The sequence below is a fragment of the Tachysurus fulvidraco genome, chromosome 8 (assembly GCF_022655615.1).
Source record: "Tachysurus fulvidraco isolate hzauxx_2018 chromosome 8, HZAU_PFXX_2.0, whole genome shotgun sequence".
Lineage (NCBI taxonomy): Eukaryota > Metazoa > Chordata > Actinopteri > Siluriformes > Bagridae > Tachysurus > Tachysurus fulvidraco.
This window is the reverse complement of record NC_062525.1, coordinates 6,092,659-6,111,746: the sequence shown is the minus strand read 5'-3', so window position 1 is coordinate 6,111,746 and position 19,088 is coordinate 6,092,659. Positions and strand designations below refer to the sequence as shown.

General features: G+C 36.0%; 1 protein-coding gene across 1 annotated transcript; it reads left to right on the top strand.

Moving 5' to 3' along the window:
• Positions 1-904: 904 nt before the first annotated feature.
• Positions 905-12,684, top strand: pmp22b (peripheral myelin protein 22b). Its single transcript, XM_027132796.2, has 5 exons — positions 905-1,064; positions 1,674-1,769; positions 1,891-1,984; positions 7,924-8,064; positions 11,228-12,684. The coding sequence occupies exons 2-5, from the start codon at positions 1,692-1,694 to the stop codon at positions 11,386-11,388; spliced, it is 474 nt and encodes a 157-aa protein (XP_026988597.1). The 5' UTR covers positions 905-1,064; positions 1,674-1,691; the 3' UTR covers positions 11,389-12,684.
• The last annotated feature ends 6,404 nt before the right edge of the window (positions 12,685-19,088 follow it).

Genomic DNA, 19,088 nt, shown 5'->3' with positions numbered 1-19,088 from the left:
CTGTTATTCTGTTAACTAACGAGAAATGTATGCTAATGTTAGCTAGCTAGAACTTTATAATAATGTGAAACGTAATCTAAACAGACAAGTCAGTCTATCATCTACAAGAAAAAACATTAATATTAGATACTTCTATGCTAATGTTATCTACTGTATGTAAGTTTTCACTTTGTAATGAACTAGATAGAATGTCATGCTAACTTTAGCTAGCAAAACTATAAAACTAACACTCATGTTAGAGGTTTATTATTATACAAGTATAATAATAAACCTCTAACATGAGTGTTCGTTTTATAGTTTTATAGTATAGGATGTCAGTCATAAGTTTATGACTGACATCCAGGAAATGAAATATTAGATGCTTATTGAATGATACATGCATGATACATGAATGAATGAATGAATGAATGAAGGCTCTGGTTTGTAGGTTGGAGGATTGGGCTTCAAGCTCCACTAGTGCCAAGCTGAAACTATTGGGCCCTTAAGCAAGGCCCCTATCTCTCATTGCTCCAGGGGTGCTGTATCATTCCTGACCCTGCACTCAGAACCCAATATGTGACAAAATAAAGGCTTCTTATTCTAACAGCAGCAATTTAGAACCTGTTTGTCTTCTTGTTACTGTACCTCAGCCTGTGTTTTGAGAGCTGCTAGTTGAATGAATCATATATATATATATATATATATATATATATATATATATATATATATATATATATATATATATATATATAGTATATAAAGTAGCCTGAAGTGTCTCACAATCCTTGTAGTTGAGGAATTTGGGAAACCTCGTCACTGGGAGTTAAGATGGAGTTTGATTTGGGACGCACCCTCGCCGTGATGTCATGCGCCTCGGAGGGCGTTGGCTTGGTGTTGACCGAAAGAGTTTAAAACTGCAGCGCTGCGTTTCAATCCGTTCCAGTGTGAAAGCCCTGCTGTTGGACTTGCGGAGTAACGCTGTGACCTCGTCTCTCTGTCTATCTCTCTCACTGTCTCCTGCCGCCGCTGCCTTTTAACAACTTTTCTCTCCAATTTCTCCTGGAAATACTTTCACCCAGATCCCTGTAAGTGGAAATTCTTCTTCTTATTATTATTACTGGTGAGTGCTAAGTTTCCGGCTTGGATGTTAGACGCACCTTGTTGCGCATCTTTACGCACCTCGCGTGCGGTGTTTGTTTACTTTTGTTTAGATATTAGGATATCTGGTTTCTTAACGTTTTGGGTGTGTAATACATGTACAAACAACTGATTCCATATGTTTTATTATTTTTTGGTAAAAATACAATTTTTTTGAAAGATTAATTATTTCCAAGAATGGAGAAGAACAGAAAACTGAACTAAATAGTTACACCTGTTGAATAAAGATCTATGGGGCTCATAAAGAATCACTGTAATTTAACACTGGATTTCTATCTATCTATCTATCTATCTATCTATCTATCTATCTATCTATCTATCTATCTATCTATCTATCTATCAAGTTGACTTATTTTCTTACGCTAAAAGTCCCCCTGGTGACTGTAGGAATATAAAGGTTGCACTATTTCCATGCTCATAGCTTCCACAGGCTCTGCATTATACTAAAACCCTGGAAACATCCAAGTAAAAGTAGAGGAAGCCAACAGTCTGTAAAAAAAAAAGGTAAAAGAAAAAGTGTGTGTTTGTGTGTGCAGAAACCCAGCAGTGTAAACATGCTGATCCTTCTTTGTGGTATCGTACTCCTGCACATCGCAGTTCTGGTACTGCTCTTCGTCTCCACTATAGTCAATGTGAGTACAGTATATGCCCTTGGATTTCCTCATCATCATCATCATCATCATCATTATCATCATGTCATTCTTCTTGTTAATAGAAGCTCATTATTGATTGTCTGTATATTTATTTGCACAGGCCTGGAGCATAACTTCTACCAGTAGCTCAGACTTGTGGTTTAACTGCAGCACAATCAACGAAGTGCAGAAATGCAATCCTGCTGACACTGGAGGTAGGAAATATTTCATGCTCTCTCATTTTTATCACTGAAATACTGCTTGGAAATGGATATACACCAGGAAATTAGACCTGGAGTGGCAAAGGAAGGGCTAAAGAGTCCCAAATACTCAAGGTTGCATTTGCTGAATATCTGTTCGTCTGATGGTTCAAAATAAACAGTTACATAATGACTTTGATTTCGGGTTCTTAAGAGATTTGGATGAAATCCCTACGACAGGATTGCATATCAGTTATAAAGCACTCAGAGATGTGACTTGTTGTCAGACTTTGGGTGCTAACTGGGTGTGATGAGTGTCATCTGTCCGTGTCGCTCTGCAGCACAGATTTTTGCAGAAGGTTAAAAAAGGATCCGTTATTATACAGACTGTGATCTCTGACCTCTGCATAACCGTACTCTTAAAGACCCTCTGAAAAATACTCCAGCACGCTGACATAGGCGTGACCGAGAGTTCCTGTTGCCCCCTTCTACTGCCATCTATGGGTGAGAATGCAGCTACGCAATTTGAGTGGGATGCGAGAGCCCCCCAACTCCAGCAGCTCATCTCAGCAGTATAAATAGTCTCCGGGTCGAGACTGAGCTCAAAACCCTTGTTTGGGAGTAGAGATGGCAGACTAGAGTGATGGTGCAGGGTGGGGCACAGGTCGAGTATGTAGAACAGCTTAAATTTAGATGTGTATCTGGTGTATGTGTGAGCGTAAGGTGCTGGGGGATCCTCTGACTACCCTGTGTTTTACATAGCGTGCCACTGCGTTGGGTCACACCCAAGGATCATATTTAGATAGTATTGGTGGTTCGTAATAAAAGATCAGAGAGATGCTTTAGTATATATACACACACACATGCAGGAGGGATGTGTGATATATCATTCGTTTAATCAGCTTTTATGATCCTGATCTCACAAGCTTTTGAAAAATTATTTTGGCTGCATCTGTATGGATCACCATGAGACACTTCATGCTTCTTCATTTTATTTTAATTCATTGCAAATATTCAAAATTGCACACAATGCAATTTATTTTTTTATTTTTTTTATTTTACCTTTATATAAAAGGTTGTCAGTACTACCATGCATTTTTTTTTTTTTTTTTTTTTTAGATTTGATTACAAAACCAATATTAAATCGCTGCGTGAATTTATACCTGTTCATAACAGGAAGGTTTTAGAAGATATTTAATTTTGCTGTTTTGATGATTAATAATGGCTGGCATTTGTGAATTATCTGTTAATAAATTGTAATAAAGGTGCATTTAGCATTTTTAATGCAGAATAAAAATGATAAAGTTGTGAAGTTTACAAAGTGAATAGAAAATGATCATGTAGGCTGTTGGACTCAGAAAATCGTTCATTAATGTAGACCACAGCTGGTCCAGATGTGGACTAAGTGAAATATTTGGTGCTAAAGGAGAGGCACATGATCATGAGTCAGTGTCTACAGATTTCACAACATGACCCAGATTGGCATCTTTTGCAATTTATCCAATAACATGCATTAACGATAAACAATTTAGTACAAAGCATCTCATTGGACCAGAGACTAGCTATAGGGACTGAGACATTAGCTCAGAAAGGAAAGAGATTTAAAAATTTTTTTTATTGATATTTAATTGTATTTACTCTGTCTGGGCTGAAAAGTGGTGTGAAGTGATGACATGGATTTGTTATTTTTTTTTTTAAGTAAATTGTGTAAAAAAGTTTGTTTTTATTCTCTGCTTTAAAGGCAGTGATGCTAATTAAAACATGACACCAGGAAACAAGATCATTATCAGTAGTCAAGGATTTTCAGATCTTTCTTAACGTAGACTGGATCTTGACACAAATTTTATTTAAATAATCCTGCCGTAGAGATTTCTGCTCCGGGTTTATAATACATGTAGCGATCGATATCGCGATGTGCGGAAAAAAATAGCGACATTATGCTATTTTCATACAAATCCTGCAGCTGTGACACAAAACTCATATGACTAATAACTGGGAATTGAATATCGAAAGCCGTACGAGGTAAATGTGCCTTGAATTTGTTTTCTGGTTCTGTGCAGCATGTTAGGAGAGATATTTAGAATGACATGGACAAGTTCCCATGCACATGCTTCTGCTCCTTTTACATCTAGGTTGAATTTCTGGTTTATGTTTCTAGTTCAGATGTTTTGGATGACGTCATCATGGCAGACGACAGCCTCTGTGTGTTTTTGTAATGAAGCCGAACCAGCATGTGTGACTGCATTTGTTTGTCGAGTGCTCGTAGTTTGTCAGTCACATGACTCCCGGGCGAGGCCATTAGAAACCTGAACGCTTTATTTTGGACTCTTTTTTTTTTTTTCCACTATGTGTAGTTACTAATCAAGGCATCATCACCATCACTATTTCTTAGTGATTACAGCATAAAGATGAGCAATGGAGGATCTGCGATGACTGTGGAAGGAGAAAAATAGATCTTTTGTCTGTATTTTCTTTCAAACTTACCCTCTTTGTGTGTTTGGGCGTGTGCACATGTGTATGTGTGCATAAGCCATTGTAATTATACTGTAGGTGTGAAAGGCAGAAAACAGAAAGCGTCAGGAGTTCATGGGCACAGGACTGTACAGAGTGGAGGAATAAAGCTGTACAGAGCACATGTGAATAAAAGATCATATCTATTTTTAAATACTAAAAACTGAATGAACATAAATAAAGTGCTTTTGAATGCCATCATTCGAGACGGTGGGTGGTGTGTGTGTGTGTGTGTGTGTGTGTGTGTGTGTGTGGGGGGGGTGTTAGGGTCATCCTGAGAGGTTAGAAGTCCTATTAATGGAAAGTGCGCACCGGTGACATTTCAATTCCATATTGTGCTTTTAACAACATAAATCTAGTTGTACATTTAAATCTGTAATAAACCAGACAGCTTGAGAAGAATCAGAGCCAAAACTCATAACAGTATATTTTTGAACACCAAGACATACAGTCCTTTCTACCAGAAGAGTATGCTGAAAGTATGTTCACTACGATATGATATGATATGATATGATATGATATAATAAGAGTCCTGGGGTGAGCACAGCACATCACTGCACAGGGCAGTTTTACAATCTTGCAATCACTTTGCCTCATTCCATGAGTTTAAGCTTTTGTTTACATTCTTTATGGCCCTGAAATTCTTTTCACTTCCATTCTCTCTTTAAAAAAAAAAAGATATGTGTAGCTTCAGTACACAGGGTGTGGTCAGTTCACAGATGTGAAAAGATCCAACACACAGGCAATAGAGTCCTCTAACAATGACAAACTGCCCCTTTAAATGAATGCACCTGTCTTGTCTTGTGTGTAATGACCAGAGACCGGAACAAGGATCGGTCAGTACTTCGAAGGTTATTGCGCTTTTGAAGGAATAGCTGTTATTTTTAGATGCTGTATTGCCTTTGGTCTGATCTAAATCCTTTAAAAGGTACTCAGCCTGCTGGTATTGTTTAAAGCTACACAACAACATGATTAAGTCTTTTTCTTTGTGTAGACAAATACACTATATAAACTATGTTAAATAGTGTGATCAAGTGGTTTTGATGGAACAAAAGCATTTTAGATAGAACAACTGGCTCGCACTCTCGCACCGGAAGGGTTTTCCAAACATAAAGCAAAATTTATAATCTCTGGATCTGATTCTGCACAGAACACGTTTTTTTTTGCATTAGTAGAGGTGTTCGCGTACACGTATGTCGGCTGCCAAAACGAGAACTCGTACACAGCTGAACAAGAGTGAAAGAGAGATGCAGAAACCTGAAACTACTTGCATGACACTTCGACAAGAAATAGACATGCTAAAAAGTCTCAGCATACTGCATAACTCTGCCAAGTACTCCAATTCAAAGTACTGTACAAACAGTGAAACTCTTGTCCTTTCAGAGAAAGACACAGATTGTGTCTTAATAAAGGCATGTTTAGTGTTCATTATGACTCAGTCTTAATTATAACATTCCTGTTTAAACAATTGTACAGCACTTTAGCTAATAGTAGTTAGGGGTTTGCCAGAAAATCTGGTCTAGATGCATGGAAAAAGCTTCCTCTTCCAAATAAATAAATAAATAAATAAAAATCAGGAAGAAACCAGAATGGGAAATGAGACTTAAAATGAGAAGTAATTCTCCTCTGGTTAAAACTGGTATTGGGATTATAGCAGGAAGGGTTCGAGTGAGATTACAATTGGAAGCAAGTTCATCTGGTAAAGAGCACGGAGATACGACATTTTACGAAAATCTCTTTGGACAATCCTATTATCAATGACAAAAGAGAACACGTATTATTACATCATAATATATTACAGCCAATCATATACAAAAAAGTCAGGATCAGTATGGTAGATGTAGACTATGAGGCATTTCTGATCTTACATATATATCTGAATTTCTTGACAAAGGTTGAAATATTAGCCAAGAGGAGCTTTATGTTGTTGTACACCAGATAAAATCGTTCATTAATTCATTGTTGCGTTTTAAATTTCACACCAATCGAGATCACTGAATCAATGTCTGAATAGATTTTATCAGACCAGGAGCCCGCTTTATAAATGCAACAATTCAGGACTAGCTCGTTTTTTATTTGTCTAGAACATCCTCCATTTAAAGAAATACACCCCAAATGCTAGAAAAAGAAAATATGTTCTAAAAAAAAAAAAAAAGCTTCTCAATTTCAGCCATTATTTACACGTTATTTACACAACCAATAGCTTTTAATCGGCTAATCTTACTGTACTACAACTAGTACTACTGGTAGTGTTCATGTTAGCTAATATTAGCCTGATGCAGTTTGGACTTTCAGATTTCAAGCCTAAAATTAGTTAAACGTTTTAAGCTAGCTATACAGTATTATCCGCAACTTGCTGAATTTGCTGATTTATAAAGTGTTTATTCATCCTTAATCTTGTTCAGTGCTAATTAGTTCAGTACTAGTTAGCTGAATTAGCTTTCATGCAATATTCAATATTATAATATAATATATAATATATAATAATAATGTGCAATATTCTGATATATGTTCTGTTGACTTCTGTTGAAGTATGTACATGGTCTCATTCCAACTTTTGTTTAAGATAAAATTCTATTAAAACCAGTCTAGCTAGCATGTCGGGTGTAGCCTGGCTGTCGTTACTGTACTTAGACAGACATTGTAAGCTTTAATTCTTTCTGGTGTTAATGCTACAGCACAGTTTTTCCACACAGTAGACCACTGACTATTCACTTGAAGGGAGATTATAACTATTCAGCTGCTCTGTCGCAAACATGCAGCCTATCAGCCGAAAAACAAAAAAATATTGCGTTTCCTGGAATTCAGGAAACACAAAGCAAAACAAGTCTACACACCCAGCTAAATTCCCATATGAGAAATGTGTTGCGCATCTAATGCAGGGTGGTTTAAATGATAAATGGATGGGATTTGGAGCTTTTAAAGCTATCAAGACAAAGTACTGCGGAGGGTTACCGTGCCACATTTATATTACTCTGCCTCAAAGGATAAGCAGACGATCGATATTTAGAGAGCCGGTATCATTTTAAGTGTCTGGAGCTTGTAGGGAAAGGATACTCCCAAGTACTTCAGTATAGTTTTTGGCAGGATGACAGACTTTGAGCAGTTTCAGAAAACATTTGTCTAGTTTGTTTTGTCTTGGGTGGATTCAGCATTCAACAAGTTTTTTTTTTTGGACTGAATTGGTTTGATATTTAGTCTCTAGTAGCCTTTTAAATAAATGAAAAATCCAGTCCTGTTCAAAACGAACATCCAGAACTCGTATGGTTTCGAATCCCAGATGCCACCACAGTATACTGTAATGCCTTGTGATATAATATAATTCTGGTGTCTTTGTTACTAAACATTTGAAACTGAACGTTCCTGTAGGTCTTGTGGATATTTTCTGGAATTAAACAATGTCCTAATGTTATTTCCAAATTTCTGTCTTTTCTTTCTTTTAGTATGGATTCAAGCAGTGCAGGCTCTCATGATCCTGTCCATCATCTTCAGCGTCATCTCACTCTTCCTGTTTTTCTGCCAGCTCTTCACGCTGCAGAAGGGTGGACGCTTCTTCCTCACCGGAGCTTTCCAAATCTTTGCCTGTGAGTATCATATCATAAGTGTCAATGCCTTTAGTCAGTTTAGGACCATAAATTAAAAACAGTTTGTTCCCAGTAGGGAGAAAGAAATGAGGCTGAGATTAAAGAGTGAAGTTATGTAGCTAATTAAATTATGCAAGGAAAAATATTCCCTAATTATATAATAAGGTACACAATAATAAGATTTAGCCATAATGATCATAATTTATCTACTTTTCAATTTATCATCATAAATCTAATTAAACACTGAGGTTTCTTTAGATCCACAAATCATTTCAATTAAATTATTAAATGATTTTATTTAAAATGTAACATGTCCTAATGTCATAGATAGATTTTTTTACTCCAAAAATATTTTATCCATAATAATAATAATAATAATAATAATAATAATAATAATAATAATAACAACAATAACAATATGTATTTGTTATTGTTGTTATTATTATTATTGTTATTATTATTATTATTATTATTATTATTATTGTTATTATTGTTGTTGTTGTTATTATTGTTATTATTATTATTATTATTATTATTGTTATTATTATTATTATTATTATTATTATTATTATTATTATTATTATTATTATTATTATGGATAAAATAATAATAACAATAATAATATTTATTTGTTTATTTTTTTATTTATTTTTGTATCTAAAAATGTATCTAGTATCTAAAATGACTTCTCTAGATGTTGTTGTTTTAAACAGTGAATATTGATGTGACTATCAACTAGTAAAACAGTATATATACCGTATATGAGAGAGAGAGAGAGAGAGAGAGAGAGAGAGAGAGAGATAATGATGATGATGATAAAAATTATAATTAAATTATGATGTTTAGCAAATGTATAATCAACAAAGAATGATGAAGCATGTAAAAAATCTATTCCTTCTCCTGTTACTTCATCTATACAAACCTCAAAGTCAATTTTTCATAGCATATCCTTGGCATCTCTTGAATCTCGCTGATGCTGTATTAATCTAATTAGACCTGTCACACTTTGTTATACATTACGTTGTCCAGACTGCACTTAAATGCCTTTCAGTTAAATTACAGGGAAAACATCCTGAGGCCATTTGTTCAGATTAAATAAATGAACAGACGTCTTAGTGAGTGAACCTGTGTCAGAGGATCGTAAAGGTATTTAAGGTGATATTGCTAAATTCTTAAATGATCCCATTTCTGAGAAAAGAAAACATGCACATTTGAGCTTCGAGGGGACAGAATGCAGGTTGTTTGGTCACATTGGCAATTAGTTGAATGTCAAGGGGGGAGCAGTGTAGGTCGTTAGGAGCTTGGCGTCTCCTGGTACCCACCAGATTGGCACCGGAAACAGAGGCCCAGACACAAAATTAAATGTCATGGCTGGCACGCGGGGGAAGGCTCGTGTCCTGCCAGACTAAGGCTGATCTCAGAAAGTGCTTTATCATTCTGCGGATATGAGTTACTGCACAGAAAAAAGGTTGAAGACAGCGCTGGCTCTGTCCACACAGATATGTAATGTGACTGCCTTGTCTGGGTCAGAGGAGGACATTTCAGGACATACAGCATTGGTGGAAGATCACACACTAAAACCAGTCTATGGATTTCTCTTCATTTTGAGAGCTTGCATCATGAAAATACATGGAAAACCTGCACTGAATGCAGGAAAATGAAGTCCTTCAATGAGCTGTTATGACACTAGGGTCAAATTCGGTACTATCTGGTACAGCCAATTATCTCACAATTAACCACTAATACTTTATTAACCACTTTATATTTAAAGTGAAAAAAGTAATTTCATAAGTTCTATATAGGAAATGTTAATCGTCTAGCATTAATATTACTGCCAGAAACACAAAATTATACAAACTCAACCTTTAAATCTAACTACCCACTTACCTTACCAACTGTCAACTAACCAACCAACTAACTAACTGAACCAAACTGAATTTGATGACCCAGTTATTTTCGCACCTATTTAACAATACTTACCTAACCAATCTACCGGACATACAAACCTACCCGCCTCCCAAAACTACTTGCTACTTACTAGCAACTTTTCCAACTACTCCCCAAACCTAGCATCCTACCAGCACTCTTTACTTACTGCCTACTAACATATACATGTCTCAAATAAATGGGTGCTCAAGGGTGTTTTGGATGGTTCCAAAAGTGTTCTACTCTTCCAAAGGTGCACTAAATAACCATTTCTGTGAAATAAAACCTCAGTTCTGAAGGACGTACCGATTAACTGTAAGGGGTTCCCAAAAGATACGTTCCAAAAGCACTTCTAGGTGCAGTCTTTTTTATGAGTATGTCTAATATAGAATCCTACTAACCAAAAGTTTCACTGATGCAAGACTCCATGTTAAATCTTTGCACCAAAGGTTGAAACTTAACTCTTTAATGTTTTATAACTACCCCAAAGAACTATATAACTACCCCAACATCCTACCAACCAACTATTCCTCACCTACCAGCAGAACCAAGCCAACCAACTGACCTACATATTACATTTACAATCCAGTTTACAATCAAGGGCCTTTAGCTGGGCAAAGTCTGCTTTCCTGAAGTGGCACTCTTGAAACAATCTCTTCTGTCGGAATTTACACAGAACTTTTAAGGCTTTCTCTAAAAGAGGCACCAACCAAGGGTTCTACTTTGAACCTTTTTAGAAGTCTATTTAATTTTTGTAGATTCTACGTAAAACATTTAATGCTCATTCAAGAAGGACAAATTACTGGACACTAGCATTCTAGCTTTGATTATATACCTTCCAAAATCCTTCCAAATATAAGAAACCCATGTACTGAACGTATGAGCCTATATGTATACCCCCGTGTAGGTACTGTAGAAGGTTCTGCCTTCTCGAAAGGGTTCTACATGAAATCTCTTGACAGAGGGAACCCTTCAGTTGTAGAGTTGGAACTGTGATGTACCATACTTTTAAAGGCCTATATAAGCTACCCATCTACCCCTTTAGCTTTTCTACCCTTCTTTATTCTGTGAAAATGTGGCAGTTGTGTCAAATGTTGCATAGTGATGAGAATTGACGCTGGCATTGGTCATCTTCTCTTGCATCTTGGCCAATCTAGTGCTCACCTTTTAAACCATTAGTGAAACTCGCTGTTTCAGTTAATGAGGCTGAATCTTGTGTGTTCTTCCCCTCTATCAGGTCTGTTCATCATGTGCGGTGCAATCATCTACACGGTGATGAAGCACACATGGGTTCCTGTGGACCAGTCATACGGTTTTAGCTACATTCTGGCCTGGTTGGCTTTTCCTCTGGCGCTCATCAGTGGCTTAATTTATGTCATCTTGAGGAAACGGGAATGAGCATGGCACCTCCTTGAGGCTTGGCCTCCAGACATCTAAGATCATCTATAGCCTACTGCATTTGCAGACAAGTTTAAACAGCCCAAGTCGTATAATATAATATAACTGTATGATATCGTACAAACCATGTACAACTGATCACAACCCTGAAAAGATGAAAAGACATAACAACCAGTGCGGTCATTGATGTATATAGTATCTATGGTTTAAAACCTATTTATAACACTTTTTACATGTATGTACATAGTATTGTTGCGTGTGTCTTGACAACGTGTTGTTGTTTTTTTTTTTTTTTTTCATTTTGTTTTTTGCTAATTAAGTGCCTAAAATGTATGTTTTGTCTGAGGCAAGTGCATTATTAGCCATACTGTGTGTTTTTATTTTTTTTTTCTTACACTGCTGAAAACAGTTAGAAAAAAAAAAAGTCCTTTAAAGTATTTTAACCAAAGAGCATGTATTAAAAATTGTGCTAAGCTATAGTGAAATGAAGTAGCTTTAGAAATTTAGAGATGTGGTAACAATTACTGAAAACCTATGCTAAGCTACATACAAAAGTTGACCATTTTTCTGCTTTGAAAAGGATATTAATTTCTTTTTTTTTTATTTCGACAAAATGGTGCTATGCATTTACCATTCCTATAGCCATTTTGATTTTATCTAGTCAGACAGAAGCGAATGCCTGCAAGTAGACGTTACCGCTCTGTATACTTACTTCTGTACAGTACTTACCAAATAGACTCATTTTCTAATAAACTGTGTTTGAAATAACGCAAGACTTGCAAATGGCTTTGCAAGGCCACAGACGTAGACATTTTAGCGATACTGTAACAGCTAAGAGGGCATTATATAACCAAATGCCACCAGGAGGGTGTGAACTGTCTGGTATTTGAGTGCACCTGTGTTGTGTGTCTTCAGCTAGGTAAAAAAAATGCACTAGAGTTAAGCTACTTGTGATCGAAGGGAAACTTACTGGCATTTTGCATGGATTTAAACACCAAACTTAGATCTTTTCTAGTAGAGGATGTACCAGAATTTTTTTGCATTCGTTGCAATGTTGTGCTGATACTTGAAATGTGACATGCTGACTATGTCTGCTATCGTGAAAAAAAAAAACAAAAACAAAAAAAAACGTCTCCACGTTGAATGCAGTGTTTTATCGGACGTCATGTGGTTCTTTACAAATACATCACTTGCAAACTCATGATATGTATGCAACTCACACTGAGGACCATTTAGAAAAAAAAATGTAGGAGGATCCCTATGCACTGAACCAACAATAAATTACCATTAACGCAATCTTGTTGTCGGATCTCATGGTTATTATGTGATTGCAGTGTTCTGGTGCGTGTCTTAAAAAAAAACAGCCTAATCAACATGAGTACAATTATGAGGTCCACGTCATACTTTAGCATCATTTATCCATGTTTGATCAATCGTTCTCAATGTTCTTGAATGAAACTGACTACAGAAGACATGATTACAGTATTAAAAGTTATAACGAGTGTCAGCTTTGTTGCAAACTTGTACACTATTCATACTAAATATCACCTAAACGCAGTAGTAAACACTATTTATGTGGTCAGAGGAGGAAGCAGAACCTCTTATGATGGCCAATTTTTTTTTTTTTTTTTTTTTTTTTAGAAATGCACCTCACTCTGTAACTCTGAACGGCTGTTCGCATGTTCACACGAATGCTTGTGTATTTATTAAAAGCTATTAAAGAAATTCTCCGTCTCATTGAGTCTATAAGGCTAAAAGTGATACTTGATATATTGTGTGTGAGCTGGTTCGATCAGGGTGTGGCTTGAGCAGTTATGCTGAACCATGCCACCTACTGTTTAAACACAGACAAAAAAAATGCAAAAAAATTCTTAATGTTTAAATTATAAATATATCTATATATATTTTTTTACATAACAGCATGTTCCTGAAACAACCTATAACAATATTTCAAATAAATGATCAGCCAAACCATTAAACCACCGACCGGTGAATTAAATAACATTATAATTATAGAAGATTATATAATTATATCATTATTGTCCAATGTACCGATCAAGCAGTGGGGCATATTAAAGAGCAAGTATAGTCAAGCCTCAGAGCTGATGTGTTGAAAGCAGGAAAAAAAACGGGCAAGGAACATAAAGAGTTCAAGGTGTTGACCTGGCCTCCAAAATCCCAGTGTGGAAATTTGCAACTTCCAGGACTTGCTTATCAACATCCTGGTGCTTGAAAGCACAGCGACCTTCAGTGGTCTTCTGGAGTCCATGTGTCAATGGCTCAGAGCCTGTTTAGGTGGCACAATTGGGAAACAATTTTAGGCAGGTGGTTTTAAATGTTATGGCTGATTGGTGTATATCCAGAGGTGCATATATGGTAGAAACTGATTGGAGAAAAAAATCATCATCAAATAGATAGATAGGGGTGTGTGGTAGCTTAGTGGTTAAGGTGTTGGGCTACCAATTGGAAGGTTGTGAGTTTGATCCCAGGTCCACCAAGCTGCCACTGTTGGGCCCCTAAGCAAGGCCCTTAACCCTCAGATGTTTTAAAGAAAAAAGAGAAAATTCCAAATGCTGTAAATGTAGATAAATGCAAACAAACATACACAATAGTGCCATCTAGTGGTTAAACACAATGTTGTTTATGGAAGAATTTCTTACCATAAACAGAATTTTTTTTTAAATTTTCATTCAACAAACAGGAAGACTTGTGATTTGTTATTATGAATAAATTATTACCATCCAATAAACTGATTCAGGCTTTTAAATCTAACTGTGTGCCAGTGAAAAGCTGGCGTGTAAAACATCGCCCTCATGTGGTCAATGCTTTAAGACACAGAAGTTAAAATGAAAGACGTGGTCATTTTATAAGCTTTTTTATTTTCCATTAAACTTTGTTAAGTACATTACTTCGGATTTGATCATTTAGACAAAATGCAGACTGCAAAAAAAATGCAAAAAATAAAATGACAAATATAGATAAATATTTCTAATAATATATAGTTTGTAAATAAATGTGTATGTTCATTTATTTCCTGGTGCAATTACACATAACTATTTCATATAAAACTGTAAACATTTCAAAATTATAAAAAAAAACTAAAATAAAATATTGCACTTAGCGACAGAATTAACTGATGCACATTAATAAACCCAATTTTTCACAAGATTATTAGTATTTTATTTTTTCCTTATATTGGGATTTTTGGAAACATGTGGAATTGATATTGAAGCCTTTTTCTAGAAATATTCATCACTGATAGATATATCTCATAATGATGTGTTTGTGTGTGTGTGTGTGTGTGTGTGTGTGTGTGTGTGTGTGTGTGTGTGTGTGTGTGTGTGTGTGTGTGTTATCAGAAATATGCATTTTACACCTATTATAAACCTATTATTGTCTACACAATAATAGGTGTTATTATCTACACCTATTGTTGTAAAATTCACAATATTCATCTGCTATAAACTACTTATTTATACTTGTATCAAACTGTTACTGCAATTAAATAAATAAATAAACAAATAAATAAATAATCAATCCGTTGAATTCCCATAATAGCTCCAAGAGTAAGTAAGTAAGTAAGTAAGTAAGTAAGTAAGTAAGTAAGTAAGTAAGTAAGTAAATAAATAAATAATCAGTTGAATGCCCATATAAGCTCCATGAGTAATAAATAAATAAATAAATAAATAAATAAATAAATAAATAAATAAATAAATAAGTATTTTTTGCGTGTGTTGCGCCTAAATGAGTGAGTGAGTGAGAGAGAGAGAGAGAGAGAGAGAGAGAGAGAGAGAGAGAGAGAGAGAGAGAGAGAGAACACACACACACACACACACACACACACAGAGATAGAGAGAGAGAGAGAACACACACACACACACACACACACACACACACACACACACACACACACACACACACAGAGAGAGAGAGAGAGAGAGAACACAGAGAGAGAGAGAGAGAGAGAGAGAGAGAGAGAGAGAGAGAGAGAGAGAACACACACACACAGAGAGAGAGAGAGAGAGAGAGAGAGAGAGAGAGAGAGAGAGAGAGAGAGAGAGAGAGAGAGAAATCTAGCAGTGGGGAAAATAAGCTTTGTGCTTTGGCTTAATTATCGTCAGTTGTGATTAATGGCTAAGAATTAACAGCTGACTCTGGATCAGTTAGTCACTCCTCTGTGCCTGCAGTATAAACGCACCCTTTTGAATGATATCAAGTCTTGTGTAAGATTCTCATTATTTTATCAAACGTCAACATTAATATTCATGTTGAGTTAATGATACTTCAAACTTTTTTTTTTACAAACACAAAACCAACAACCAAAACACAACAAAATAAAGGAAGTGTGTGGGGAGGAATAGAGAGCGCCATCTAGTGGCCAGAGGCTCAAAACACAAGCCTCATCAACATACATCAGCACATGAATAGAGACGTTTGACACAATAGACTTTTAAACAGATTTTAACTAAAAACAATAGACAGGATGGAAAGAATAATGAACGAGGGAAAAAATAATGAATTGAAGTCTCAAAACTGCATCAGAAAATAATGATAAGAGAACTTATTCCAAGGTCACAGTCCATTTAATCCTGTTTAAGTGTTTCACACATCATTAACTCTAGACACATTAGTCTTAATTTGAGAGATCAGTATTTGTCCACTGAGACCATCCGTACCAGGTTTCCTTTGTGTGTGTGTGTGTGTGTGTGTGTGTGTGTGTGTGTGTGTGTGTGTGTGTGTGTGTGTGTGTGTGTTAGCGCTCCATTTACCCCTTATTCTATTCCCAAGGCTTATAATAGGTGTAAATTGCAAATTTTTGATAACACACACACACACACACACACACACACACACACACACACACACACACACACACACACATTATGAGATAAATATATTAGTGATGAATATTTCTGGATACCAGGCTAGAGGTGAGCCCAACTGGGAGTATCTCAATGCACCAGACAAATGACTCTTCATTCATGTCTCTTATCTGATAATGAAGGTAATTAATGTACGTGACCCCAGTGACCCAGGAACTTCAGCATGTCTGAGGAGTATAACGTGTCCCCGCCCCGTTCAAAACCCTTCTGAATATTTACACAGATGACATATACACATGACAGCCAGCATATAGACTTCTTGGGAGGATTTCTCACTGGTGGGATTTCTAATAGGGGGATTAGTCAAAGAAACACCTGAATGATCTAAATTGATCCTGAATGTTCATTGGACAGGTTGAGAATAGATGTAGATATTAAATGGGAATTTATTTCTTCCATGTGATTAAACGGCAACATTTATAATACCGTGCAATTTTGATGGTTTACAGTATCTCACAATTCTGACATACATATCACATGCATCTTTTTATTTATCATTAGTAAACAACAGGCATATCTTTTTTATGCTACGATTAAATGCATCAAACACCTGATCTTTTTGACGCTTGTTTATCTCGCAATATAGTATGTGACTTTTATAGTACAAAGGTGACAACTTTTCACTTGCAATCGTGATATAAAGGAACTTGTGAGTTAATATAACTTAAATGATTTCAGTGACTTTAACTTAAACGACTTAAACTCAAACGATTTCAGTGACTTTTATAGTACGAAGTTATATTAACTTATTATTATAACTTATTTTTCACCTTTTAATCTCATAATTGAAAGCAATTCTAATTCAATTCTAATTTAATTTAATTCAGTTGTATTTCTGTAGTGCTTTTAAAAATAGACAGCAGCTTTATAGAACATAAAATGGCTATGTACATTTATTTGAATTTGTCCTTATTTATTCCTAATGAACAAGCCTGAGGTGACTCTGGTGACTGTGGTGAGCAAAAAAAACTCCCTTAGATGGAAGAGGAAGAAACCTTGAGAAGAACCAGACACAAAAGTGAACCTCATCCTCATTTGGCTGACACCGGAGGGTGTGATTATTAGTAAAGTAAATAGTAAATTGGAGTTGAGTAACCAGGATAATTCGATACGGCAATAGTGTTAGCAGCATCATCGGTGGACAGGACAGACGATACCATTTTCCTTGATTATAACTTTTGACTTTATATATGAAACTCACTGGATAAAGACTGAATAGGAACAACGGATGGCAATTTCACCGAATGCATGGATCTATAAAAGCGATAGACTATTAATGTACTTGTCATCTTCGTGATATATAGTCACTAAGTCAAGAAGCTTTTTTTGAAATGAAAAACAGTTTCCCCAGGCCTGTGGTGCTACATAAAACAACACAGAGCTAAGGACATAAAGTAAGTTGTCCTGGCCACATAAAGTGCATCGTGTGCAGCCTATTGCAAACAGTGCGAGACAAAAGACAGTGCACACAAACAATACAAAAACACTACATTACAGACACCCAAAACAGCACAGACTGTAATTAACTGGGTTTTTATTTTTAATCTTTTATATCTACAATATACAGTTATGCATTTAAACAAAAAGGTGTGAAAATGTCTTTTTTTGTTTCGTTTTCTTTTTTGAGACTACTTCCTAATCTCAACTTGGCACTTGCAAAGGTCATGTTGAGTTTAACAAACATGGCGGTAAAAAAATCGGTCTGCATGGACAAGTGTAATTTCCTCCTGTAGTGAATGTCAGAATGTGATCATGTGGAGGGGAATCGCAGGTCACCACACGCTTAAATGAGCAGTTCATTGCAAACGATTTCAGTGAACAGCACAGAAAGCTAGCCACATGTCAGCCAATCACAACGGGACAAAAACCAGATTTGATTTTATTACAGTCATAATTCTGCCCACACAGGATGCTGAACTGTGGGGAGACTTGTTTCTATATAAGCAGTGACTTTAGTATATATATACATATATATATATATATATATATGTATATATATATATATATATATATATATATATATATATATATATATATATAGTAGGGATTTTAGATATTTTATTGAAATTTTTATTGAAATTTATTGAATTATCCAAACTGCAAGGACAGGATCTCCTTTTAATTACTTAGCAATGAAGACACATATTTAATGACTTTTTTTGAGCGCTCATGCTTAATGCATGCGAATGTGGGTTGTGATGACATCACACAGCACGTCTCCGACCAACCGAGTCTGTGTTCATTTAAAAAAAAACCACAAACTCCTCAGAATATCGTTCGAGATCCTGGAATCCTGGATAGACAGAATATATTTATATATATATATTTTTACATTTTGTTCTTATTTTTTAGTTGCACTGGATGAACACATGGTGTTATTACTCTTGCATCAGCTGTTAGAGAGGTTATTTAAGGTCATGAGCTTAATGTTAAGCTTGCAACATCCAGCACGTCCTGTGATCATTCCCACAGCTTCACTCCCGTTTCCACAGCCGTAATTGTTCACATCATCAGGGTCAAGGATGCGACTGGAGAATAATTACATTAGACCCCCTGGTAACCCCTCCCTGTTTTACTCTCCCCTTTAATTTCACCACACAATGTCATTAATGCCTCCCGCCCCTATTCTCACGAGTCTATTGGGACACAATATTCTTTCATTTCTGAAGCACAATGGGCGAAGACGCATGCAGAAGGTCCACCTTAATCTATCAGGCCTCCTTCAGTCAGCCTGAGCTGCTATCTGACAGGCATAGCATCGCAGGATGCGGACAGACACACAACGCATGCAGTTTAATCTCATGAAATGCAAATGGG